The sequence below is a fragment of the Orbicella franksi genome, chromosome 15 (genome assembly GCF_964199315.1).
Source record: "Orbicella franksi chromosome 15, jaOrbFran1.1, whole genome shotgun sequence".
Classification (NCBI taxonomy): domain Eukaryota; kingdom Metazoa; phylum Cnidaria; class Anthozoa; order Scleractinia; family Merulinidae; genus Orbicella; species Orbicella franksi.
The window spans coordinates 4,434,917-4,461,516 of record NC_138159.1 but is presented as its reverse complement, the minus strand read 5'-3'; the positions used below and the strand labels follow the sequence as shown (position 1 = coordinate 4,461,516).

Below are 26,600 nucleotides of genomic sequence, written 5' to 3'. Positions count from 1 at the left end.
TCAAACTCGGTCGTGAAACAAAATGGCGGTGTTTTGGAGCTATTTTCGAGATTTCGTCGTGGCACAGAAAATCGAGGATTTAACGGAATTCAAAAAAATTTTTCGCAGAACTATTTCAAATAATAAGTAGATTCGTTCTAGCGAAAAAAACATTTTTGGGGTTAGGTGCAGTTTAACACAGAAGATTCTCTGTTGCCCGCAGGCAATACCATGAACACTTACGCACGGTCTTGCGCACATATACTCTTGACCCGGTGACTGGCGGACCACTCCATTCCAGTCGCACAGTAGAGTAGGCCCCACTAAATTGACCAATCACAGCGTACTTAGTAACAGAGAGATATCATAAAAAATTCTTATAGCTCATATTAAATGCAACCTGGAATAAGCAAATTGAAAGCAATTTCACGTACATGTATTCTACCACACCCACAACTTTGCGAACTTCAAATGAGGACAAAACTACAGGAAAATATTTTGGTAGCCCAAAATTTTATTCAAATTGGCACTAAGTTCAGCTGAAAGCAGAACAATGACAACACTCTGGATGTTTAGCTCTGTTTAAAGCTGCATATTTGCATATTTTGAGATGTTCTTTCTTTCAGTTTTTAAAAGTGGCATGCCTGAGAACTTGGTAGCTGTAGCTAAGCGCATCGACCACTATAAACATTCTACAACGACATTAACATTTGCAAAAAAAAATTATTTTGCCTGTGTTACAGCCGCCCTTTCCGAGAGACAACATTGCGAATTTTTCTTTCGACAAGGGCGGCTATCTCACAGACGAACAATGAATTTGGTCACAAATTTCGCTAAATTTCAGACTGCATGCGACTGAACGTTCTTAGCTTTACGTTTACATCCTCATTACATAACATTACAAACAGATTTACAAGTTATACCGTGTCCAATTGTTTACGTTTTGAGAAGTTTATGTTAAAACTTCCAATAGTTCTAAAAAAAATACTACCAACTTGTTTTACAGTGAACCATGTAATAAGACAAGCTTATGGTTTTTGTTCAAATATCTCCCTAAACGGGACTTAGTTATTGCAGCATCATTTTACGTAATTTAAATTTTAGTGTTATATTTTACCAGACCTCATAGGGCTTTTTCAAAAAGTCATGAAAATGACAATCTTCTTCTAATCACTATTACCCTGGGGTTAACCTTCTTATTTTAAACAGTTCAATCTTACAAAAACAAAGCTGACATGTACAAAAAAACAACCTGTTAAGCGTGGTTTTCACTACGACATAAGAACAAGCACAAGCATAACGGAAGTGGGGACGCGCACAACACAAGCACAAGGAGAACAAAAACTTTTGTCCTTTATGTGTTTATGCTTATGTGAAGTGAGAACGCGCTGCTGTAAGGATGAGTATAATCAAAAGTCCGCCATCTTGTTTTACTGTACCGAGGAGGTATGGAATCGAAAATAAGCTAATTATCCTTTCTGCGCGTGCTTACGAGCTTATGCTTGTGCTGTGGACGTCCTCCCTACCATTATGTTTATGCTTCTGCTTATGTCGTAGTGAAAATCAATCTTTATAAAACAAATCAGTATCTGAAAACAGTATTAACCTCAATTACTGCTCACAAACTTCCTCGACTATTAGAAAAGTATACAGTTTCTTTGACACTTCACTGAAAACGAAAAATCTTTTAGACCCGCTTGTCCCACACGCTTACTTCATGGTTTCGACTTTTCAATGTTAATTCTTTACCTCATAATACTTGACTAGATTAGCTCAAGTCCTAAATTAGACATAACACTATATAAACATGACGTCATAAAGACCGTGCATTTCAACACACTATCGGTACAAACTGAAAACTACTGAATATTGAAACAACTACTTCAATGTGTATACTTTGTTAGCTTCAGAGCTAGTCACGAGAATACGTCCATCTGGCGCTGTTGCTATTCCAGTAGGACTTGGTAAATCAGTGATAGTTTTGCCTGTGAAGCGACCGTCTAAAGAAAACTGCTGAACTCGGTTATTGTAATAATCACATACAAGAAGATTATTGGAGCTGTCTAGAAGCATACCATACGGCCAGTCAAGTTGTCCATCTTGATTCCCTTGTTTTCCAAACTTGAACAGGAAAGTTCCTGACTGATCGAAAACCTTAATGCAGTCATTGTCGTCATCAGCTATGAGAAGCAGGTTTTTGTAAGGAATGCAGCTTGATGGTTCCTTGAGTTTCTCTGGGTCTCTGTCTCCAAATATCGAAATAGTTTCTCCTTCCTGTGACAACACTTGTATCCTATGATTGCCGTACTCGGTTACAACAATGCGTCCTTCATTATCTATGCAAACGTCAACTGGATTCTTAAACTCTCCTTTTCCTGCACCAAGTTTTCCAAAGCTTTTCACAACAGTTCCTGTCTGGATGTTTATGTGTTGTATTCTATGATTCTCTTGATCTGCAATTAGAATCTCGTTGTCGTTTACATAGGAAACGCCCGCTGGGCTCCTAAATTGTCCAGGATTTTCTCCTTCGCAACCAATTTTCCTTAAACAGTTGCCATCTCTATCGAATACATAAACAGAGTGGCCACTCTCATCTGTCACAACTATCTTGCCTTCTGTGTTAACAGCGATTCCACACAACCCTTGAGGCACGTCTGCTGGGAAGAATTTTAAGTCCAACTCGCCAACGACAACAAGTTCACGTTCTTTTACCTGCACATAAAAAGGACAGGTAGGAAGTTTATCGCCATTGATCTTCACTTCAATACTGTAAGCGCCCGGTACCTTGGCAGTACATTTCAGCTGAAGATTACCGTCCTCTTTCTCAACAACAATCACATTTGTAACATCTTTAACGGGTTCAATCAGAACGTCAACTTGATCTTTCAGATCAGGCTGGTTACTCATCTTCTCTTCAGAAGTTTTGAGGCATAACGTAAACTTTGCTTCTACACCAGCCTGAAGAGCTTGCATCAGTCCTTCAAGAGTTGATCGACTTGCGTCTGCGACCTTCGGGATTGTCTCAATAAAACCTAATTTCAAGTCCTTTGCAAAAGCAGCGGTAAATTTCACGAATGAGGTCTCATCATGTTTTGGAACTTCAATTTCACGCAACACTTCAAATCGCTGTTTCATAGTTTCCTTGTTACTCATGATATCTGAGCTTGAGCTTCTTTCGGTCAGATTTTTAGCAAACTCAACCGCTTGCTTCATTTGTTTCACCAGAGACTGAACTTGCTGGATGGCGGAGTTAATTCTTTTGAGTCTGGTCACGCGTGTTGTCTCGAGTAATATAACCGCCTCACGTTCGCGCTCTCGAATCACTTCGATCATCTGCCCAGCAGCTTGAGAGACCTCGCGTTTAGCGGTTGCGATATTGTTTTCCAACTTAGAAGCCGTTTCTTCAAATTGTCGAATCACTTCAATAAGCTCGTTCACCCTTTCGTTGATCATTTCAGCGCCAGACATGATGTTGGGTTTCTCGTCATGAGCTGCTTTGTCGAGTAAAACGATGTCGTGATTTCGGTGATCCGTGACTATGCAAATTTGGCAAACACAAGCTTGGCACGAAAAACAGAAGAATCTCGTGATTTCTTTCTCGTGGAACTGCTGTGAACAAAATGGTTGCCGCTTCAGCAAGGCTTCGTAATCTTCTGCTTTAAACTCCTTCACTGGCGTGACTTTGTGTCCTTCGAACGATGCGCGTAACATTTCGTGTGCGTTGTAACAGTCTGGGCACATAAACCGTCCACAGTCAAAGCAATAGTACATCAGAGAGTTGTTTTTCCTACATTGGGAACAAGCCATGTTACTTCCGTCGCCAGTCCGTCGAACGGTAAGGAGACTTAACAAACTGTTGTGGAAAAAACTGCTCGGTAAACTTTTGAATCGATTTCCTTCGGGCAGATCGATTTGCGCTTGACACTCTGGACAACGGAACTTTCCTTGTCTGTGGCTGGCTCTTGCATGATTCTCCAAACACTGACAGCAAAATGTGTGTAGACATGATATAGTTTTGGGTTGGTTGTAGGTATCGAGACAAATCGAGCATTCCAGATGTTTCTTGAGGTCTTTCAAAAGGGACTCCATCGCTAGGCATCGCTTGTTTAGTGAAGCTTGCGAAAGACAACTGCATCAAGGTTTTATTTTAGATTCCGAGAAAAGCGAATTAATTAACGTCATAACTGTCTGCTTGGAGCCAATCAAATGCCACAAAATTATTGACGTCTGAGAGTGTTCTCAGGTGGTCTTCTGAGCGATTTGCATCGATGATATGAAGCCAGGGGTCAGTAAAGAGGCTCTAAGGAATTAAAAAATCGGAAATGTTTGTCGTAGTTTTCATTTACCGCACAGTCTACCCAAAATTAAAGAAACAAACAAACAGGCAAACACTCCCCCCAAAGATGTGGCCACTTTTAATACGATGTGTCATGAAGCGGTTGTAAAAAGGGAAAAAGCAAACACCATGGTGGCCAATCTAAGGTTAGAGCTTTTTCTAAGTGTTTACATAGCCTAATTTAACACGAGGGGGGTTGAGAGAATTCGAACGTCTCGGGTTTGCTACCTTTGGAGAATTTGAGGCTATGTAAACATCGAAAAAGTACGGTATTGATTTGAGAAAATTATTCTTAAAAAATACGTGTCACAACAGTGTTTACATATTCTCATCTAAACACACCTATCGACCAATGATAGCGCACGTAGTAGCCCTGTTATTTTATAATATGTCTTGTGACACGCGTGTAATCTCGTTCATACGGGATGTAATAGACCTACTTTTTAAGATGATGGAAAAAGAACTTAAAATACATTTTCACGATCCTTTTTAATTGTAAACAATGGGTGGGAATTAGAAATAACCAAGGATCTAAATCAGCTTTGAAAACCTACAGCATTCATTGTGCTTTGAACAAAGAAAATTTCTCTCGCGGTGTTATCTTGGTTCTCAATATGAAACAATAGATGAGAAGTCATAACAATAGCCCTGGCCCTTAACAACAATAGACCGAGGTAGTGTTTTCAACATGGGACCAGAGACATTAACGGCCTTTCTACATTACTTTCGTTCCATGTATATAATGATATTTTATGAAGTAATATATATAAACACGAGAGACAGTGTTTCATCGGGATATCCGAACACCGAGAAGAGAGTTGAAAATACCACGCTCACTGGAGTATTTTTGACGCAATTCGAGGTGTTTGGCCGATGAAACACTGTCTCGAGTGTTTGATATATCTTCTTAATCGAAACAAAAACTAAGGAAATAGATTTTTCATTTACTGGTAATTAAGCGTTAAAACATAATAAAACAAATTCAACACAAGGAAAGCTAGGGGGCTTATATCAGGGGGGGCTTATAACCGGGTGTATTTTCTGGTTTAAAGGTAGATAGGCCTACAACCAAGGGGGGGCGGGGGGGGGGAGACTTATAAGCGGCAGTTTACGGTAGGTCATATCAAATGCAACCCGGAACAAGCAAATTAAAAGTAGCTTCACGTTTATGAATTGCAAGAATCCCACCAGTTTACGAATTTCAAAACAGAGATAAAAATTATAGGCAAAGTGCTTTGAGGGCCCAAAATTTTATTCAAACTAGCACTCTTGTTGATATGTTCAGCTCTGTTCAAAGCCATACATTTGCGAACAATTACGGCTTACTACACAACATTGAAATTACATTTATAAGTTTAATAGACCATTTCCAATTGTTTAAGTTTAAGTCGAGTTTAGAAAACAATCTTCTTTTAGTGACTTAAAGCTTCGGGTGTGTTCTTAGCCCCCCTCCCCTCCCCATAGGGGGTACTCCCATCAGACAAGCTATATGGGTATGTGCCGCTGTGAAGGGTATGGTTTTCAGGCAGTTTAGCCTTACAAAGAAACACACTCTAGCTTCTCGCTCTACCGATCGAAAATCCCTTGCACCTCATTGGCCCTCTCGCTTCGGGGAGGACCAATGGGAAAGCTAACACTTCGATCCCAGCACCAGACTATCCTGATATAAAAAGATCACCAAACAACTATTGGAGGGGGAACGGAATTGAGAAACGTCTCTAACTTTCCCTAAGTAGCATTTAATTTAAAGTTGTCACGCCTCAAACAAAGAGATTCGTGAAGAATCGAAACCGAGCGGTCCTGCTGAAGCAACTATGATGTCAGACAACGAATTACTGCTATATCTCGGACCAAGTACATCTGGTGACGAGGATGTCGATTACAGAGCCCCCAAAACACCTTCTTACTGTCCTCCAACGGACACCGAAGAACACATGGCGGAGGACAAACAAAACGATACTAACGGAAAAGCATCTAGACTAAACCTCCGATTATATCATATAAGAGAGACAAATCTCTAAAAGATACGCTCGTTAGAGTGAAAATTTAATTGAAGGCTAAAATGCATCGCTATCGCAATTCACGAGGGGAGTCCGTGTTGGCCTGTCATATCTTTTGTTTTCAACATAGAAATCAGACAGTTGTCTTGAAAAGGCTATAATTTCCCGGGAAAGTGGCTAGTATACTGTATATATAATTTAGTCTAGAGCAGGGTTCTTTACCCGGGGTTCTATAATAGAAATTGAAAGTCGTAAGTGACTTTGTAAGATATTACTTATCCTGTATTGGACTACGATTAGGGGCTTTTGGTGCATTAATGCGTTGCAAAATCAAACTGATCAAGCTCTAGTATAGGGTAAAGGCAGAGGGTAAAGGTTTCGGTGTCCCAGCTGCACACCCCTACCCAATGATTTTCAGACGACTCCAGGGTTCACAAAAACAAAGCCGAAATGTACAAAGTATAAGGGGTTATAAAGCAAATCAATGTTTCAAAACAGTATTACATGTAACCCTAATTTGTAGCGTTATTCTACGTCTATACTAACCAAATTGATGAGGGCAACTCTGGTTTTGGTTTTTGTTACGTTTTGAAAGTTCAGATTTTAACGCCAACTTTGCGCATTTCCCACCTGTCAATCCAGAGCAGTGCACATTTTCCCCCTTCCCCACCTCCCCCGGGAAAGCATGATTATGGATTGGTTTTGCTCCTAAACCTCCTCGAATGTTAGAAAAGTGTTAAGCTTCTTTAAAACACTACACTGAAAACGAGACATCTTTGAGACTTGCTCCCCTTGCAATTTCGTCTTTGAAATGTTAAAGTCTTTCCATCATAATACTTGAGTAGATTAGTTCACATGGTAATTTCCAAAAACGCTACCTGAGCATGACGTCAGAGAGACCGTGCATTCCAACACAGGTTCCGACGGTACAAACTGACAACTACTGATTATTGAAACAACTACTTCAATATGTATACTTTGTTAGTTGTGGCGCTAGTCACGAGAATACGTCCATCTGGCGCTGTTGCTATTCCAAAGGGACCTGGTAAATCAGTGATAGTTTTGCCTGTGAAGCGACCGTCTAAAGAAAACTGCTGAACTCGGTTATTGTAATGATCACATACAAGAAGATTATTGGAGCTGTCTAGAAGCATATCATATGGCCAGTCAAATTGTCCATCTTGATTTCCTTCTTTACCAAACTTGTACAAGAAAGTTCCTGACTGATTGAAAACTTTAATACAGTTATTGCCCCTATGAGATACGAGAAACATGTTTTTGTAAGGAATGCAGCTAGTTGGGTTGTTGAGTTTCTCTGGGCCTCTGTCTCCAAGTATGGAAATAGTTTTTCCTTTCTGTGACAACACTTGTATCTTATGATTGCCGTACTCGGTTACAACAATGCGTCTTTCATCATCTAAACAAACGTCAACTGGATTCTCAAACTCTCCTTTTCCTGAGCCATGTTTTCCAAATCTTTTCAGAACAGTTCCTGTCTGAATATTTATGTGTTGTATTCTATGATTCATTTGATCTGCAACTAGAATCTCGTTCTTGTTTACATAGGAAACGCCAGACGCATAGCTAAATTGTCCGGGATTTGCTCCTTTGCTACCACGTTTCCTTAAACAGTTACCATCTCTGTCGAACTCGTAAACACAGTGGCCAAACTCATCTGTCACAACTATCTTCCCTTCTGAGTTAACAGCGATTCCATCAAGCCATCCGGGTTCATCTCCTGGAAAGAATTTTAAGTCCAACTCACCAACGACAACGAGTTCACGTTCTTTCACCTGCACTGTGAAAGGACAGGTTGGAAGCTTTTCGCCATTTATCTTTACTTTAATGCTGTAGTCGCCCGGTACTTTGGGAGTAAATTTCAGCTGAAGATTACCGTCCTCTTTCTCAACAACAATCACATTTGTAACATCTTTAGCGGGTTCAATCAGAACTTCAATGTGATCTTTCAGGTCAGGCTGCTTAATCATCGTCCCTTCAGATGTTTGGGGGTATAACGTAAACACTGCTTCTACACCAGCCTGAAGAGTTTGCTTTATCCTTCAAGCGTTGATCGCTTTGCGTCTGCCTTTGGGATTGTCTCAATAAAACCTAATTTCAAGTTCTTTGTAGAAGCAGCGGTAAATTTGACAAATGAGGTCTCATCATGTTTTGGAACTTCAATTTCACGCAACACTTCAAATCGCTGTTTCAAAGTTTCCTTGTTCCTCATGATATCCGAGCTTGAGCTTCTTTCTGTCAGATTTTTAGCAAACTCAACCGCTTGCTTCATTTGTTTGAGCAGAGACTGAGCTTCCTGGATGGCGGAGTTAATTGTCTCGAGTCTCGTCACGCGTGTTGTCTCGAGTGATATAATCGCATCACGCTCGCGCTCTCGAATCACTTCGATCATCTGCCCAGCAGCTTGCGAGACTTCGCGTTTAGCGGTTGCGATATTGTTTTCTAACTTAGAAGCCGTTTCTTCAAATTGCCGAATCACTTCACAAAGCTCGCTCACCCTTTCGTTGATCATTTGAAAGCCACACATGATGTTGGGTTTCTCGTCATGAGCTGCTTTGTCGAGTAAAACGATGTCGTGATTTCTGTGATCCGTGACTATGCAAATTTGGCAAACACAAGTTTGGCATGAAAAACAGAAAAATCTGGTGATTTCTCTCTCGTGCAACTGCTGTGAACAAAATGGTTGTCGCTTCAGCAAGGCTTCGTAATCTTCTGCTTTAAACTCCTTCACTGACGTGAGTTTATGTCCTTCGAACGATGCGCTTAGCATTTCGTGTGCGTTGTAACAGTCTGGGCACATAAACCGTCCACAGTCAAAGCAATAGTACATCTGAGGGTTGTTTTTCCTACATTGGGAACAAGCCATGTTACTTCCATCGCCACTCCGTCGAACGACAAGAAGGTTCAACAAACTGTTGTGGAAAAAACTGCTCGGTAAACTCTTGAAACGATTTCCTTCGGGCAGATCGATTTGCGCTTGACACTCTGGACAACGGAACTTTCCTTGTCTGTGGCTGGCTCTTGCATGATTCTCCAAACACTGACAGCAAAATGTGTGTAGACATGATATGGTTTTGGGTTTGCTGTAGGTTTGGAGACAAATGGAGCATTCAAGATGTTTCTTGAGGTCTTTCAAAAGGGACTCCATCGCTAGGCGTCGCTTGTTCAGTGAAACTGCACCAAGCTTTTATGTTTAGTTTTCCTAGAAAACCTAATTAATTAACGTCATAACTGTCTGCAAGGAGCCAATCAAATGTCACAAAATTATTGACGTCTGAGTGAAACCTTAGTTGGTCTTTTGAGCGTTTGCATCGATAAATTTAGGAAGCCAGGGGTCAGTAAAGAGGCTCTAAGTAGTTGATAAATCGGAAATGCTTGTCGTATTTTTCATTTACGTCACAGACGGTCTACGCAAAAGAAAGAAAGAAAGAGACAAAGCCTCCCCCCAGAAAATATCGCCACTTTTAATCCGAAGTGTCATGAAGTGGTAGTAAAATGTTGGCCAATACACACTTTACTTGTAAGAATTTATATTTTTCGTGCCTAGACTATATACTCTAAGGCAGGCGAAAATCATTCTTAAGTACAACATTAACTTTAATTTGAAGGAAACTTGAAAATAGTTCGGTACTAAGATAGAAAAACACCAACGAGATAATAATAAACCGTAAAGGAACAAGGATGGTTGAGGATGGAGATTGACACGGATTACAAACGAAGTGACGTAGCTCCTTTGAGGAAGAAGTAGAAGTAGAAGTAACCTTGAGGATCTTAATCAGCCGTGACAACCCAAAGCGTTTATTGCGTTTTTAACAAAGGATTTTTCTCTCGCGGTGCTATCTTATGTTAAAATTCTTTACAACATTGTAGTTATCGCTGGTCGCTGAAAGACCTCTAAGTTGTTTTGCTACTCAAAAACTCGATCTAACCACCTTAGTAACTACTAGATTACAAATCGTAATTTGGGCATAACACTATATAAAGATGATGTCATGGAGTAACAACGTCAGAGAATAATGAAAAACGTAAAAAAACAAGGAGGTTTCTTAAGTCTCAAAATTTCAGTTTTTCTCAAGTCTACGCGTTTCTCATTTGTTCATTCAGAGCAGTACAAATTCCTACCCCAACTCTCCCCCTTGTGAAAGTTTACACCTAGAAAAGCAGGTTATCACATCCTAAACGTACTCGACTCTGCGTAGCAAACGTTCCCGTACTAGCTAGAGCTCTTTCCACAACTGGACCGCGCGCAAGTTGGAGCGAGAGCAAAGAAAACGAAGCTTGGGATGGTGGGGCTAACTGTCGCCCCACCACCTTCTGCTATGCAGTCAGGCGGCAAGTACAATCAGTCTTTTCCGGTGCCGTTTCGTGCCAGATAAGACAAAAAGCTATACTGAAAATTACTTCAGAACACATCGAATCCTGATGAGCACAACTGATGCATTAAACTAGACGTTCTAAGAGCGTTTACTCGGGCTTCGTACCGCAGTATTAAATCGTACTGTACGAAAACGCGTATTGGACACAATAAAAACAAATTAAAGAATCAGGATATTTTGGCACAAGAGTTCCGCTTAGATATTTACTATTCAAGTTGTTTCGTTGAGTATCCTCCTATGAATCCAATCGCAAGTTCTGAGTTTAAACCACTTTGGTTCAAGAAAGCACAGCTGTCTACGCATTTATGGAGAACTTGTTTGCAAAGAATTTTCCAGGTCTTTTTACAACTTATCAGTGGCGATTACATTGAACATGCTAGCAGAAATTGTGCGAAGTTCGTTTACTGGTCGTGGCGATCCGAGTGAATTGTGCAGCTGAACATCTTTGCCGTGTTGCGATCTTAAACCCTTTTGAAGAGTCTCGTCTCCTTTGGAGGGCGAATAGATAAGCTCCTTCGCGAAAACAACACTCCTAGGACAAGGCGCAAATTGCATTGCACTTAATTTGCATAAACATTCAAGTTATGTTTTTTGCGGATAACTTCCGAGAATTTGCGACCCTTATCGCAGTTTATGAGAAATATTCAAGCTACATATTTTTATTGAATCAAGGCAGGAGAACTTTTAAAAAGGAACTCATTTATAAGGGAAGATGCGGCATTCTGTTTTGCTATTCAGACACAGTTTTCTAAAAGAATTGGCGATTGCTAAGACTTCTGAATATATTTGAACTACTAGTGAAATAACTGGCTAAACTATCGTCAATGCAAATTTTCCTGAGGACTTGGCAAGGACATTGGTTCGTCAATAATTCCGCACAATTCCCCGCACAATCGAAGGTTTAATTTTCTCGCACAATTTGTCTCCAAAGTCACACGTTAATTTTTTTTTCCTGCACCCTACTAGAAAGCCAACTAAACTTGGAGAAGACATTTGATTCAAGTTACCGAAAGTCTGTCTTTACAACTTTAGGGATCGAGATATTTTGCGCGGTGCAAGAAACAAGTCGAATGTTTTTACGAGCTATGAGTCCAAAAACGTTTTCGTAGTTAGCTCGTTTTATTGCAATATGATTTGTTTTACTGCAATGTTCTAAATAATGACAGCAGTAGCCACATACCGTCATTGACTGCCTGTTTTTTGTCAGTGATTTCGTAGTTTGAACTCATACCGCGATTACGTCCTTGAAAGAGTCAATTAAATGTACCTGCATTATCGTTGCTGTATGGAAAGGGCATCATCACAAACAAATTAAAGTTGGTAATGAAAGCTGACGAACTTGAAATCTGGATAGCTTCGTTAACAACCTGGAACTTTATTACAGTACAGAGGAACCGTTGAATGTTAATTATTAACAAACAAGGCAAAATTGTTATAAACCTTTCGGACACCCTCTATCTATTAAGCGAACACTTGGGAAGGTCCCGAGGGTGTCCGCTTAATACAGGTTTCCCTGTATTTACAACTTAAGTTAAGTGAGTTATAAGTTACCATTTTCTGTCGATTGAGGTTTAAAAAAAGATGTTGTACGATGAATCATGCAATAACACAAGCTCATTGGTTTAATATGTTCAAACAAGGCAAAAAGACTTTATTTTGCTAATTTTCACTCTGTAGCTACCTGTATAAACTACAGTAGCTTGAAGTCATAATTTTAACCTACTTTAACAATACTGTTCTTTCACACACGGGTGACAAAATAGCTCTCTTCTAGCAACTCTCAGCCTGGGGTGTGTTCTTAGTATGTAACTACGGATCTTAAAATGAGGCTTAACTTTAGGTCTCAACGTTATTATGAAAAAGATTCTTACAGAAATAAAGCCTGCGGAACGTAGAAATCATAATGTAATTTAAATTATGTAAGCCAAATCAATATCTCCCAAACTCTCTCTTCTTTTAGAAAAGTGTAAGGTTTCCTTGAAACCCTATACGGAAAACGATTAATCTCTTAGACACGCTTACTACACGATTTCAACTTTTCAATGTAAATTCTGTACAGCATAATACTTGACTAGATAAGTTCACATCGTAATTTGTGCATAATCCCATCAATAAACATGACGTCATAGAGACCGTGCTTTACAACACAGGGTCGGTACCCCGGAACGGGAACTCCCATATAAAAATGACGGGGGTGCTCATCGTACCATTTAGGGGTTGAAAACACGGTTTTCGTTCATCTTAGAGAGTTCAGTCTCAGATGGTCCACAGCGGGAGCTGCCATAGCATTATTTAGGGTACTGAGCCGAAACAAACGACAGGAGAAAATGTGTTGTTTTAGAATTGGTACGTAAAACATTTTAAGACACGCCCGCAAAACAGGATGTTGGTACTTCTTACGGGGTTCTTTTCAAAATTTCCGACGAGCAACCCTGTCCTTTTTTACAGGTGTATCCCCCCCCCCCCCCCACACACACACACTTTCTTAGCTCTCCCGCTAGTCACTTGGCTTATAACCGGATGTGTTTTCTAGTTTACAGGTACATGGGCCTATAACCGGGAACGGGGGTGGGGGGCTTTTATATAAGCGGCAGTTCACGGTAGTTCATATCAAATGTAACCCGGAATGAGCAAATTAAAAGTAGCTTCACGTTCATGAATTCCAAGAATCCCACCGGTTTACGAATTTCAAAAAAGAGACAAAAATTACTGGCAAAATGCATCGGTGGCCCAAAGTTTTTATTCAAATTAGCGCTCTTGATGTTCAGCTCTATTCAAAGCCATACATTTGCGAACAATGATTTCTCTTCACGCCTTACTACACAACATTAAAATTACATTTACAAGTTTAATAGACCATTTCCAATTGTTTAAGTTTTCAGAAGTTTCTCTCCTAACTTCCAATAGTTCTGAATAAAAAAGAAACGAACAAAAACAACTAAATACTGTCCTACAATCTGTCCATGTAATAAGAATAGCTCATCATTTTGTTTATATTCAGTTATGTCCCTTAAGACATCTGATTATTGATTCGATAGACTAAATAATTATATAAACTGTTGTTTACATTTTACAAATATTCGTTAGTAGTGTTCTTTCAAACAGTTACAAAAACACACACAACCTTTATTTATACTCGCGGACCGTGCTGGAGCTTTACGTCAGGCTCCTAGCTTCTTATAAGTCGAGTTTAGAAAACAATCTTCTTTCACTGACTTAAAGCCTGGGGTGTGTTCTTAGCCCTCCTTCTTCCCCCTGTAGGTACTCCCATCAGACAAGCTATATGGGTATGTGCCGATGTGCAGAGTATGCTTTTCAGGCCGATTTAGTCTGGGATAGGTTACAGAAATCAGGCAGTTTTGGCAGTCTTGAAAAGGGTATAATTTACCGGGAAAGTGGCTAGTGTATATATAATTTAGTCTAGAACAGGGTTCTTTACCCGGGGGTCTATAACAGAAATTGAAAGTCGTAAGTGACTTTGTAAAATATTACTTAGCGTATATTGGACTACGATTAGGGGCTTTTGGTGCATTAATGCGTTGCAAAATCAAACTGATCAAGCTCTAGTATAGGGTAAAGGCAGAGGGTAAAGGTTTCAGTTTTCAGAGTACCCCAGGGTTCACAAAAGCAAAGCCGACATTTACAAAGTATAATGGGTTATAAAGCAAATCAATATTTGAAAACAGTATTACATGTAACCTAATTTGAAGCGTTATTCTACGTCGAGACTAACCAAAATGATAGGGACAACTCTGGTTTTGATTTTTGCTACGTTTTGAAACTTCAGATATTCTCACCAAGTTTGTGCATTTCCGGCCATTTGTTCATCCAGAGCAGTGCACATTTTCCCCCTTCCCCACCTCCCCCGGGAAAGCATGATTACCCTGGGTTATTGCTACTAAACCTCCTCCACTATTAGAAAATTAAAGTGTAAGGCTTCTCTAAAACACTACACTGAAAACGAGACATATTTTAGACATGCTTCCTTTGCATTTTCGTCTTCGAAATGCTTAAGTCTCTCTATCATAATACTTGACTAGGTTAGTTCATGGTAATTTCGAATAACGCTTTATGAACATGACGTCAGAGAGACCGTGCATTCCAACACAGGGTCGGTACAAACTGACAACTACTGATTGTTGAAACAACTACTTCAATATGTATAGTTTGTTAGCTTCAAAGCTAGTCACGAGAATACGTCCATCTGGCGCTGTTGCTATTCCAGAAGGACGTGGTAAATGAGCGATAGTTTTGCCTGTGAAGTGACCGTCTAAAGAAAACTGCTGAACTCGGTCATTGTCACTATCACATACAAGAAGATTATTGGAGCTGTCTAGAAGCATACCATCCGGACAGTCAAATTGTCCATCTTGATTTCCTTCTTTTCCAAACTTGTACAAGAAAGTTCCTGACTGATCGAAAACCTTAATACAGTTATTGCCTCTGCCAGATACGAGAAACATGTTTTTGTAAGGAATGCAGCTTGTTGGTTTGTTGAGTTTCTCTGAGCCTCTGTCTCCAAATATGGAAATAGTTTTTCCTTTCTGTGACAACACTTGTATCCTATGATTGCCGGACTCGGTTACAACAATGCGTCCTTCATCATCTAAACAAACATCAACTGGATCCTTAAACTCTCCTTTTCCTAAGCCATGTTTTCCAAAGCTTTTAACAACAGTTCCTGTCTGAATATTTATGTGTTGTATTCTATGATTCCCTTGATCTGCAATTAGAATCTCGTTCTTGTTTACATAGGAAACGCCAGACGCATAGCTAAATTGTCCGGGATTTGCTCCTTCGCTACCACGTTTCGTTAAACAGTTACCATCTCTGTCGAACTCGTACACACAGTCACCAGAGTCATCTGTCACAACTATCTTGCCTTCTGAATTAACAGCGATTCCATACAGCCATTCGGGTTCATCTCCTAGAAAGAATTTTAAGTCCAACTCGCCAACGACAACGAGTTCACGTTCTTTCACTTGCACTGTGAAAGGACAGGTTGGAAGCCTATCGCCATTGATCTTCATTTCAATACTGTAGTCGCCCGGTACTTTTGGAGTAAATTTCAGCTGAACATTACCGTCCTCTTTCTCACTAAGAGTCACATTTGTAACATCTTTGGCGGGTTCAATCAGAACTTCAATGTGATCTTTCAGGTCAGGCTGCTTAATCATCGTCCCTTCAGATGTTTGGGGGTATAACGTAAACACTGCTTCTACACCAGCCTGAAGAGTTTGCTTTAGTCCTTCAAGCGTTGATCGCTTTGCGTCTGCCTTTGGGATTGTCTCAATAGAACCTAATTTCAAGTTCTTTGTAGAAGCAGCGGTAAATTTGACAAATGAGGTCTCATCATGTTTTGGAACTTCAATTTCACGCAACACTTCAAATCGCTGTTTCAAAGTTTCCTTGTTCCTCATGATATCCGAGCTTGAGCTTCTTTCTGTCAGATTTTTAGCAAACTCAACCGCTTGCTTCATTTGTTTGAGCAGAGACTGAGCTTCCTGGATGGCGGAGTTAATTGTCTCGAGTCTCGTCACGCGTGTTGTCTCGAGTGATAAAATCGCATCACGCTCGCGCTCTCGAATCACTTCGATCATCTGCCCAGCAGCTTGCGAGACTTCGCGTTTAGCGGTTGCGATATTGTTTTCCAACTTAGAAGCCGTTTCTTCAAATTGCCGAATCACTTCAATAAGCTCGTTCACCCTTTCGTTGATCATTTCAGCGCCAGACATGATGTTGGGTTTCTCGTCATGAGCTGTTTTGTCGAGTAAAACGATGTCGTGATTTCTGTGATCCGTGACTATGCAAATTTGGCAAACACAAGCTTGGCACGAAAAACAGAAGAATCTCGTGATTTCTCTCTCGTGGAACTGCTGTGAACAAAATGGTTGTCGCTTCAGCAAGGCTTCGTAATCTTCTGCTTTAAACTCCTTCACTGACGTAACTTTATGTCCTTCAAACAACTCACGCAGCATTTCGTGTGCGTTGTAACAGTCTGGGCACATAAACCGTCCACAGTCAAAGCAATAGTACATCTGAGAGTTGTTTTTCTTACATTGGGAACAAGCCATGTTACTTCCATCGCCACCCCGACGAACGGCAAGGAGACTCAACAAACTGTTGTGGAAAAAACTGCTCGGTAAACTTTGGAAACGATTTCCTTCGGGTAGATCGATTTGCGCTTGGCACTGTGGACAACGGAACTTTCCTTGTTTGTGGCTGGCTCTTGCATGATTCTCCAAACACTGACAGCAAAACGTGTGTAGACATGATAAAGTTTTGGGTTCGTTGAAGGTATCGAGACAAATGGAACATTCAAGATGTTTCTTGAGGTCTTTCAAAAGGGACTCCATCGCTAGGCGTCGCCTGTTTAGGGAAGCTTGCGAAACACACCTGCCGCAAGGTTTTACTTTAGTTTTCGAGAAAAGCGAAATAATTAACGTCATAACTGTCTGTTTGGAGCTAATCAAATGTCACAAAAATAGTTATGTCTAGGTTAAATGCAAATCGCGCTAGAGTTTGTTGTGTGCGCGAAGCGCACAACAAGTTGGCAGCTAATCAGAAGTTTGTCGGTTTACGAGAGTCAAGTGATCGCAGTCAATTCTACTAATTGACTGGGCACTTGTTTAGATCCGATAGATGGGAAGATTGGGCTTTAGTTGGGTTTTCGAGTGGATTTTATGCCTCCTTTCGTGTTAGCTTCGCTTAACACGCTATGCTTAATTTCATGTTTGTTTGCATTCATCGCTAAAATCCAGCTTCTTAATTTCGTTTAAGCTTTAAAAAGTTATTATTCAGGTGTCGATAACGGAAGTTACTATATATGCTCACGCAAGTTAACATACAGTGGAACCTCGATTTAACGAACCTCTATTTAACGAAGTCCTCGATATAACGAACGATATTCTATGTCCCGGCCAAAGTTACTGTAAAATGTATGGAATAGAACCTCGATGTAACGAACCTCTATATAACGAATTCTTCGACATGTAGGGGCCAAACCACCCCCCAAATGTTTCGTCAGTTCTTGGATATTTCACATTATTTCGCATTACTTAAAAAGTATTGACTCTTTCTACATCAAACTTGGCAGATGAGCAGGAGACCTATTGCCAATTATATTTACGTGAAAAATGTCAGTAAATGTCAAAGTTGTGACGTCACAGCGATGACGTCATGTTTCTTGTCACTTTTGAAGTTTTTAAAATGCATATTTTTTAAAATGTGTTGGAAAGAGCACATCAAGGGGAGCCAAAACCTGAAAAATTTTTGTCCATATCACAAAAATTAAATGAAATATGGCATTTTTAAATATGAAAAATAACTCTGCAAAATATGGGGTCCCCCCCTTGAGAAAAATCCCCAAATTGGAGCCGTAATGTTGTTCCAGCAAATGCAGTTATGTTGCACATGTGATGTGCCAGATGACTAAAGCAAAAATAAAGAAGAAAATCGGAATAAAAATTTATCCCTCTAGTGTTATTGCGTTAAAATTAGTTTTGTTACGTCATAACCTGTGACGTCACCCATTTTTTTACTGTTAATACCATCCTAACAAAGCCCAAGATCAAATTTCTAAAACCATACGATTTTTGACAACATCAAGCTTTCTATTTTTCTAGATTATTAGCCTTCCTAGAAAAAAACTGAAAAAAATAAACCAGAGAGACTGACTTAAGAACGACAGTATGGTTAAGCAAATTCCGGGGGGGGACAGCAAAAAAATATTTAACTTACCATATCTCAAAAAATAATCATCATAGCAAAAAACGGTTTTCGCCATTTTACTCCTCAAGTCAAGGCCTTTCCAATGACATAATCTTTACATCAGATTTTACAAAAAATTATAGCACGTTTTGGTGACGTCATCAATTGTGACGTCATAATCTGACGTTTTGTCACAACTTCTAAATTAAAATAAACTGGAGAATAAAGAAAACTCATCTGCCAAACTTGGTTCAGAAATATATAACCAAGCCAATATAGCCTTCATGAAACATTAGGGGGGTGGTTTGGCCCCTACGCGATATAACGAACATAATCCGGAAGCCCAAACGTAAAATCTACCTCGATATAACGAATTACAATGTTTCCTTGTTTACATAGACAATTTTCTGCATAACCTCTATGTTGCAACATTTTTAAATCGCTACTCTGAAAGTGTCGTTCGTTTGTAAAAAAAAGCTGCGCGCCTGCTCAAAAGTGAAAATATTTGATACTGAAAGCCACCATGCATGAACCATGCACCATGAATTGCATCTCAAAACGCGACACTTCTGGGTGACGAAAATTGCATTGAAATACGTGACAGAAGTCACCTGTGTTATAAATCAATCATTAACTATGACCTCGATATAACGAACATTTTGGTCGTTTCCCCTTAAATTCATTATATCGAGGTTTTCGATATAACGAACCCTCGATTTAACGAACAAATTTGGCCGGTCCCCAGCGACTTCGTTAAATCGAGGTTCCACTGTATCAAGACTTGGCTTGTGGTTAGTGCAGGCTGCACAGGGGCTGGTACGCTTTCGCAAGCTAATATTTATCGGCCTGAATGTTCGGCGCGGGTTGCCCCATACAGCGAAATGAGTCATTGTATTTTCCCAAGCCAATATCCCGCTCCTTGCCAGCCAACATTTATATCGGCTTGAACGGATGAATATGGGCACCACTACAAAGTAAAACATACCGTTAGGGATTGTCAGAGATTGTCAAAAAACTTAGAAAGGATGAACACTCTTTTTTGTAAGAACAGATATTTTTCATACCCAGGAAGTAGTTACACACAAATCATTCGCCTAGTCTAGTACATATGTATTAATAAACCAAGTTTTTGAAAAAACGTTTCGTAATTTTCTTTTTGCGAAGAAGGAAAAAGTACACGAATTACCTATCGACCACACTTTTCTTAATTGTAAAAAAATGGCGGGGGGAGGGGGGGGGGGGAGAGTAAGGAGAAACGAGGCCAGGGTCGAGGTAAAGAAAGGGGAACAAATGCACTCTTTTATTTATTTATTCTTTGTAAGAGTTAAGAATTCACATTTTTCATGCCCAGGCAGAATATTCTTATTGTTTAACGGACTAAATTGACCAATCACAGCGCACGTAGTAATAGATGAATATCATTAAAAACACCATGTATTTTGTTGTATTTTATTTTCCATCAAAAACAAAAAAAATTGTTCTAAAGAAAGTCTCTGTATTAGCATTCTAAACTCATTCTTAAAATGTTGCGAATTTTAGCCTCAATATTCTTATAAAACACTGATTCTTATGAAACAAAAAAGATGTATTTTTCCTTTCCAAATACTGATGTAAAGATGGACCTTGCGCGGCTCAGTATAACAACCTATAACATTCATTGCGATCTAAACAGAAGCTAATTAGTTCTCAAAACAATAGATAAGCAACAACAGAGTCTTTCAAACGGTGTATGAAAATAGAGGTTCCAGAGCAATATTTTCTTAATGGGCTTTTACATTTCTTTTCTTCTTTATCAAAGGGAGCCGGCATGGAAGGTTTGTTTGCTAGTTTGTTGGTTCGTTTGTTTGTTTGTTTGTTTAAACGTGACACACATTGGGTTACAGATTTTCCATATATGCATATCAATGCCACTGGTCTGGAGGGACAACGCGTAATACTGACTTCAGACCTAACGAACCTGTTTCACACATCAGTAACGAAGTAGTGCGCGAAACGTAAAATAAGATTGGAAACCTTTGTTACCTGAAAAGAAAACAGAGAAAAACATTAGACACTTTAAAGTTCTCCATTGCGGCGAATTTTAAATCGCCAATTTAGCTGACAGGACAGAAGTTTACTCTAGAAACCAATTTGGCTGGGTTATATTCAAACCAGCACAATGCTACGTTAACGTTTTTCCTTAAAGTGCACCTAACCCCCAAGTTTTTTTTCGCTAAAACAAATCTAGACTTTATTTGAAGCATTTGGGCGAAGAAACTTTTGAATTTGGTTGAATCCTCGATTTTCTATGCCCTTTTAAAGTCGCGATTAAGTGTTTCACGACCGCGTTTTAGGGAGTCTGGGGCGGCGGTACCTGATGACGTCTACCCAGGAACCAAACACAATAGCGCCTCAGTCAACTCTCTGTATTTGCTCGAGAAAATAGAACGCAAAACTAATCGTTCCGATGTATTTTGGGACTAAAACGTCCAAGTTTTGTCTCAGAATCATTTCTTTTTCGTCACTGGAGTCAGAGTTAAGTTTCGATTCGGAAGGCTCCGAAATAAACTTCGATCGAGCACGTTCGACAACTGTGAACTCACTGCTTAGAGCTTTGAGAGCAATTTACAACATTTCAAGCGACGACGGGGAAGACGTCTTTGCGGACGAGCTGCTTGTATATTAGGAATGGAAAGCTAGATACGAAGTGGAGGAGCAGGCAAACGAAAAGCAGGAAAGAAAACTCAAGGACTGCTTTGGATGGTAATTTCGTCAACTAAACATAAGATTCCCACGCGTGTTTATAGCCCGTTTACATTTGTCCTTACCGAGAATGTATTTTGTCAAGGTTCTGTTAAATCCAGTTTGTGCTTTACTTTCAGTTGAATGCTTCATGTTTATAAGAGCGACGTACGTGTTGCAGTTTTCGAGACTTGATGACCTCCAAAACATTGGCTTCGATCGATTGAAAATCGTATTGTTTGGACCTGTATTTTTGAAGCTGCGGGAAGCAAGGCGGAAGGAAACATTTCATACAATTACCGATTTCACATTGTCACACGTTTTAAATCGTAACTCCAAATAACCAATGTAAATTGTTCTCAAAGTTTGCAGTGAAATTCGTCGGATAAGCGAAAAGGATGTGTTCCCTAAGCGGTCCGCAGATAATGTTACGCGGTCATATTTTCGACGCTATTGCACAGAATCTTTGTCGCACTGCTGATTTCCAAACCTTCGAAAAACTCTGTGAGTCTAACAATTTTGTTATCATGTAATTCTAGAGGATTAATCTTCGACTTTCATCTAAATCGAAAGAGAAATAAGTGTTGGTTAGCGGCGTACAGTTGCGATCTATTTACATATCAGTATAACGCTTCTTGATCATGACCGGATCACACAACTTTGCCGGTTATGTTATAAATACTGCGGGATTGGAAGATATAGGTTGTAGGTAGTATTTCTACAAATTTCTGGTTAGCTTTAAGCCGAAAATTTATGAAAATAGCGCTCGAAAGTCTGCGGAACAAATTCCAGTGAGAGTTCTTCAATGGTTCTCACAGATTCAGTTCGCTTGTTTCGGTTCGACAAAATCAACCATCGTTTACGTCTTTATTGCACCATTAGCCGATCATCGTCAGTAAATTGTACAGTATATCTTTCTTTAAATCTGGAATATTGCTGCAACAGCCGATAGCACCTCTGGAAGGCGTTTCTGCGCACTTTTCGAATGTGTATTGCACCATCCTGAAGGAAATGAGAGGAAATGAGATATCCAACCTTCCTGGGTAGACGTCACAAGAGCCGCTGGACCCATTCTCCTCAAACTCGGTCGTGAAACAAAATGGCGGTGTTTTGGAGCTATTTTCGAGATTTCGTCGTGGCACAGAAAATCGAGGATTTAACGGAATTCAAAAAATTTTTTCGCAGAACTATTTCAAATAATAAGTAGATTCGTTCTAGCGAAAAAAACATTTTTGGGGTTAGGTGCACTTTAACACAGAAGATTCTCTGTTGCCCGCAGGCAATACCATGAACACTTACGCACGGTCTTGCGCACATATACTCTTGACCCGGTGACTGGCGGACCACTCCATTCCAGTCGCACAGTAGAGTAGGCCCCACTAAATTGACCAATCACAGCGTACTTAGTAACAGAGAGATATCATAAAAAATTCTTATAGCTCATATTAAATGCAACCTGGAATAAGCAAATTGAAAGCAATTTCACGTACATGTATTCTACCACACCCACAACTTTGCGAACTTCAAATGAGGACAAAACTACAGGAAAATATTTTGGTAGCCCAAAATTTTATTCAAATTGGCACTAAGTTCAGCTGAAAGCAGAACAATGACAACACTCTGGATGGTTAGCTCTGTTTAAAGCTGCAAATTTGCATATTTTGACATGGTCTTTTTTTCAGTTTTAAAAGTGGCATGCCTGAGAACTTGGTAGCTGTAGCTAAGCGCATCGACCACTATAAACATTCTACAACGACATTAACATTTGCAAAAAATTTATTTTGCCTGTGTTACACCCGCCCTTCCCGAGAGACAACATTGCGAATTTTTCTTTCGACAAGGGCGGCTATCTCACAAACGAACAATGAATTTGGTCACAAATTTCGCTAAATTTCAGACTGCATGCGACTGAACGTTCTTAGCTTTACGTTTACATCCTAATTACATAACATTACAAACAGATTTACAAGTTATACCGTGTCCAATTGTTTACGTTTTTAGAAGTTTATGTTAAAATTTCCAATAGTTCTAAAAAAAATACTACCAACTTGTTTTACAGTGAACCATGTAATGAGTCAAGCTTATGGTTTTTGTTCAAATATCTCCCTAAACGGCACTTAGTTATTGCAGCATCATTTTACGTAATTTAAATTTTAGTGTTATATTTTACCAGACCTCATAGGGCTTTTTCAAAAAGTCATGAAAATGACAATCTTCTTCTAATCACTATTACCCTGGAGTGTGTTCTTAGTACGCAATGTTCTTAGAATTTGGCGGCTAATTTAAGGGGTTAACCTTCTTATTTTAAACAGTTCTTACAAAAACAAAGCTGACATGTACAAAAAAACAACCTGTTAAGCGTGGTTTTCACTACGACATAAGAACAAGCACAAGCACAACGGAAGTGGGGACACGCACAACACAAGCACAAGCAGAACAAAAACTTTTGTCCTTTATGTGTTTATGCTTCTGTGAAGTGAGAACGCACTGCTGTAAGGATGAGTATAATCAAAAGTCCGCCATCTTGTTTTACTGTACCGAGGAGGTATGGAATCGAAAATAAGCTAATTATCCTTTCTGCGCATGCTTACGAGCTTATGCTTGTGTTGTGGACGTCCTCCCTACCATTATGTTTATGCTTCTGCTTATGTCGTAGTGAAAATCAATCTTTATAAAACAAATCAGTATCTGAAAACAGTATTAACCTCAATTACTGCTCACAAACTTCCTCGACTATTAGAAAAGTATACAGTTTCTTTGACACTTCACTGAAAACGAAAAATCTTTTAGACCCGCTTGTCCCACACGCTTACTTAATGGTTTCGACTTTACAATGTTAATTCGTTACATCATAATACTTGACTAGATTAGCTAAAGTCCTAAATTGGACGTAACACTATATAAACATGACGTCATAAAGACCGTGCATTTCAACACAGTATCGGTACAAACTGAAAACTACTGATTATTGAAACAACTACTTCAATGTGTATAGTTTGTTAGCTTCAGAGCTAGTCACGAGAATACGTCCATCTGATGCTGTTGCTATTCCAGCAGGACTTGGTAAATCAGTGATAGTTTTGCCTGTGAAGCGACCGTCTAAAGAAAACTGCTGAACTCGGTTATTCTTCTCATCACATACAAGAAGATTATTGGAGCTGTCTAGAAGCATACCATACGGCCAGTCAAATTGTCCATCTTGACTCCCTTGTTTTCCAAACTTGTACAGGAAAGTTCCTGACTGATCGAAAACCTTAATGCAGTCATTGCCGTCATCAGCTATGAGAAACAGGTTTTTGTAAGGAATGCAGCTTGATGGATTCTTGAGTTTCTCTGGGCCTCTGTCTCCAAGTATGGAAATAGTTTCTCCTTCCTGTGACAACACTTGTATCCTATGATTGTCCCACTCGGTTACAACAATGCGTCCTTCATCATCTAAACAAACGCCAAGCGGATTCTTAAACTCTCCTTTTCCTGCACCACATTTTCCAAAGCTTTTCACAACAGTTCCTGTCTGAATATTTATGTGTTGTATTCTATTATTACATTGATCTGCAATTAGAATCTCACTGTTGTTTACATAGGAAACGCCCACAGGGTAGCTAAATTGTCCAGGATTTTCTCCTTCGCAACCAATTTTCCTTAAACAGTTGCCATCTCTATCGAATACATAAACACAGTGACCATTGGCATCTGTCACAACTATCTTGCCTTCTGTGTTAACAGCGATTCCATGCAGCCATTCGGGTTCGTCTCCTGGAAAGAATTTTAAGTCCAACTCGCCAACGACATCAAGCTCGCGTTCTTTCACCTGCACTGTAAAAGGACAGGTTGGAAGTTTATCGCCATTGATCTTCACTTCAATGCTGTAGGCGCCCGGTACTTTGGGAGTAAATTTCAGCTGAAGATTATCGTCCTCTTTCTCAACAACAGTCACATTTGTAACATCTTTAACAGGTTTAATCAGGACGTCAACTTGATCTTTCAGATCAGGCTGGTCACTCATCTTCCCTTCAGAAGTTGTGAGGCATAACGTAAACTTTGCTTCTACACCAGCCTGAAGAGCTTGCATCAGTCCTTCAAGCGTTGATCGACTTGCGTCTGCGACCTTTGGGATTGTCTCAATAAAACCTAATTTCAAGTCCTTTGCAAAAGCAGCGGTAAATGTCACGAATGAGGTCTCGTCATGTTTTGGAACTTCAATTTCACGCAACACTTCAAATCGCTGTTTCATAGTTTCCTTGTTACTCATGATATCTGAGCTTGAGCTTCTTTCAGTCAGATTTTTAGCAAACTCAACCGCTTGCTTCATTTGTTTCACCAGAGACTGAACTTGCTGGATGGCGGAGTTAATTCTTTCGAGTCTGGTCACGCGTGTTGTCTCGAGTAATATAACCGCCTCACGTTCGCGCTCTCGAATCACTTCGATCATCTGCCCAGCAGCTTGCGAGACATCGCGTTTAGCGGTTGCGACATTGTTTTCCAACTTAGAAGCCGTTTCTTCAAATTGTCGAATCACTTCAATAAGCTCGCTCACCCTTTCGTTGATCATTTCAGCGCCAGACATGATGTTGGGTTTCTCGTCATGAGCTGCTTTGTCGAGTAAAACGATGTCGTGATTTCGGTGATCCGTGACTATGCAAATTTGGCAAACACAAGCTTGGCACGAAAAACAGAAGAATCTCGTGATTTCTTTCTCGTGGAACTGCTGTGAACAAAATGGTTGCCGCTTCAGCAAGGCTTCGTAATCTTCTGCTTTAAACTCCTTCACTGGCGTGACTTTGTGTCCTTCGAACGATGCGCGTAACATTTCGTGTGCGTTGTAACAGTCTGGGCACATAAACCGTCCACAGTCAAAGCAATAGTACATCAGAGAGTTGTTTTTCCTACATTGGGAACAAGCCATGTTACTTCCATCGCCACTCCGTCGAACGGTAAGGAGACTTAACAAACTGTTGTGGAAAAAACTGCTCGGTAAACTTTTGAAACGATTTCCTTCGGGCAGATCGATTTGGGCTTGGCACTGTGGACAACGGAACTTTCCTTGTCTGTGGCTGGCTCTTGCATGATTCTCCAAACACTGACAGCAAAATGTGTGTAGACATGATATAGTTTTGGGTTGGTTGTAGGTATCGAGACAAATCGAGCATTCAAGATGTTTCTTGAGGTCTTTCAAAAGGGACTCCATCGCTAGGCATCGCTTGTTTCAGTGAAACTTGCGAAAGACAACTGCATCAAGGTTTTATTTTAGATTCCGAGAAAACCGAATTAATTAACGTCATAACTGTCTGCTTGGAGCCAATCAAATGCCACAAAATTATTGACGTCTGAGAGTGTTCTCAGGTGGTCTTTTGAGCGATTTGCATCGATGATATGAAGCCAGGGGTCAGTAAAGAGGCTCTAAGTAATTAATAAATCGGAAACGTTTGTCGTAGTTTTCATTTACCGCACAGTTTACCC

General features: G+C 39.9%; 2 protein-coding genes and 1 pseudogene across 2 annotated transcripts; all 3 read right to left on the bottom strand.

The window, feature by feature from the left end:
- Positions 1-1,075: 1,075 nt before the first annotated feature.
- Positions 1,076-4,538, bottom strand: LOC145470225 (E3 ubiquitin-protein ligase TRIM45-like). The gene has a single exon (XM_081454054.1). The coding sequence runs from the start codon at positions 4,066-4,068 to the stop codon at positions 1,858-1,860; it is 2,211 nt and encodes a 736-aa protein (XP_081310180.1). The 5' UTR covers positions 4,069-4,538; the 3' UTR covers positions 1,076-1,857.
- A 1,293-nt stretch (positions 4,539-5,831) lies between these two features.
- Positions 5,832-9,836, bottom strand: LOC145470261 (E3 ubiquitin-protein ligase TRIM45-like; annotated as a pseudogene).
- Positions 9,837-14,794: 4,958 nt separating this feature from the next.
- LOC145470353 (uncharacterized) lies at positions 14,795-26,556 on the bottom strand. Its single transcript, XM_081454190.1, has 2 exons — positions 24,122-26,556; positions 14,795-17,174 (listed from the first exon to the last, which is right to left on the bottom strand). Exons 1-2 carry the CDS (start codon positions 26,326-26,328, stop codon positions 14,858-14,860), a joined length of 4,524 nt encoding a protein of 1,507 aa, XP_081310316.1. The 5' UTR covers positions 26,329-26,556; the 3' UTR covers positions 14,795-14,857.
- Positions 26,557-26,600: the final 44 nt, after the last annotated feature.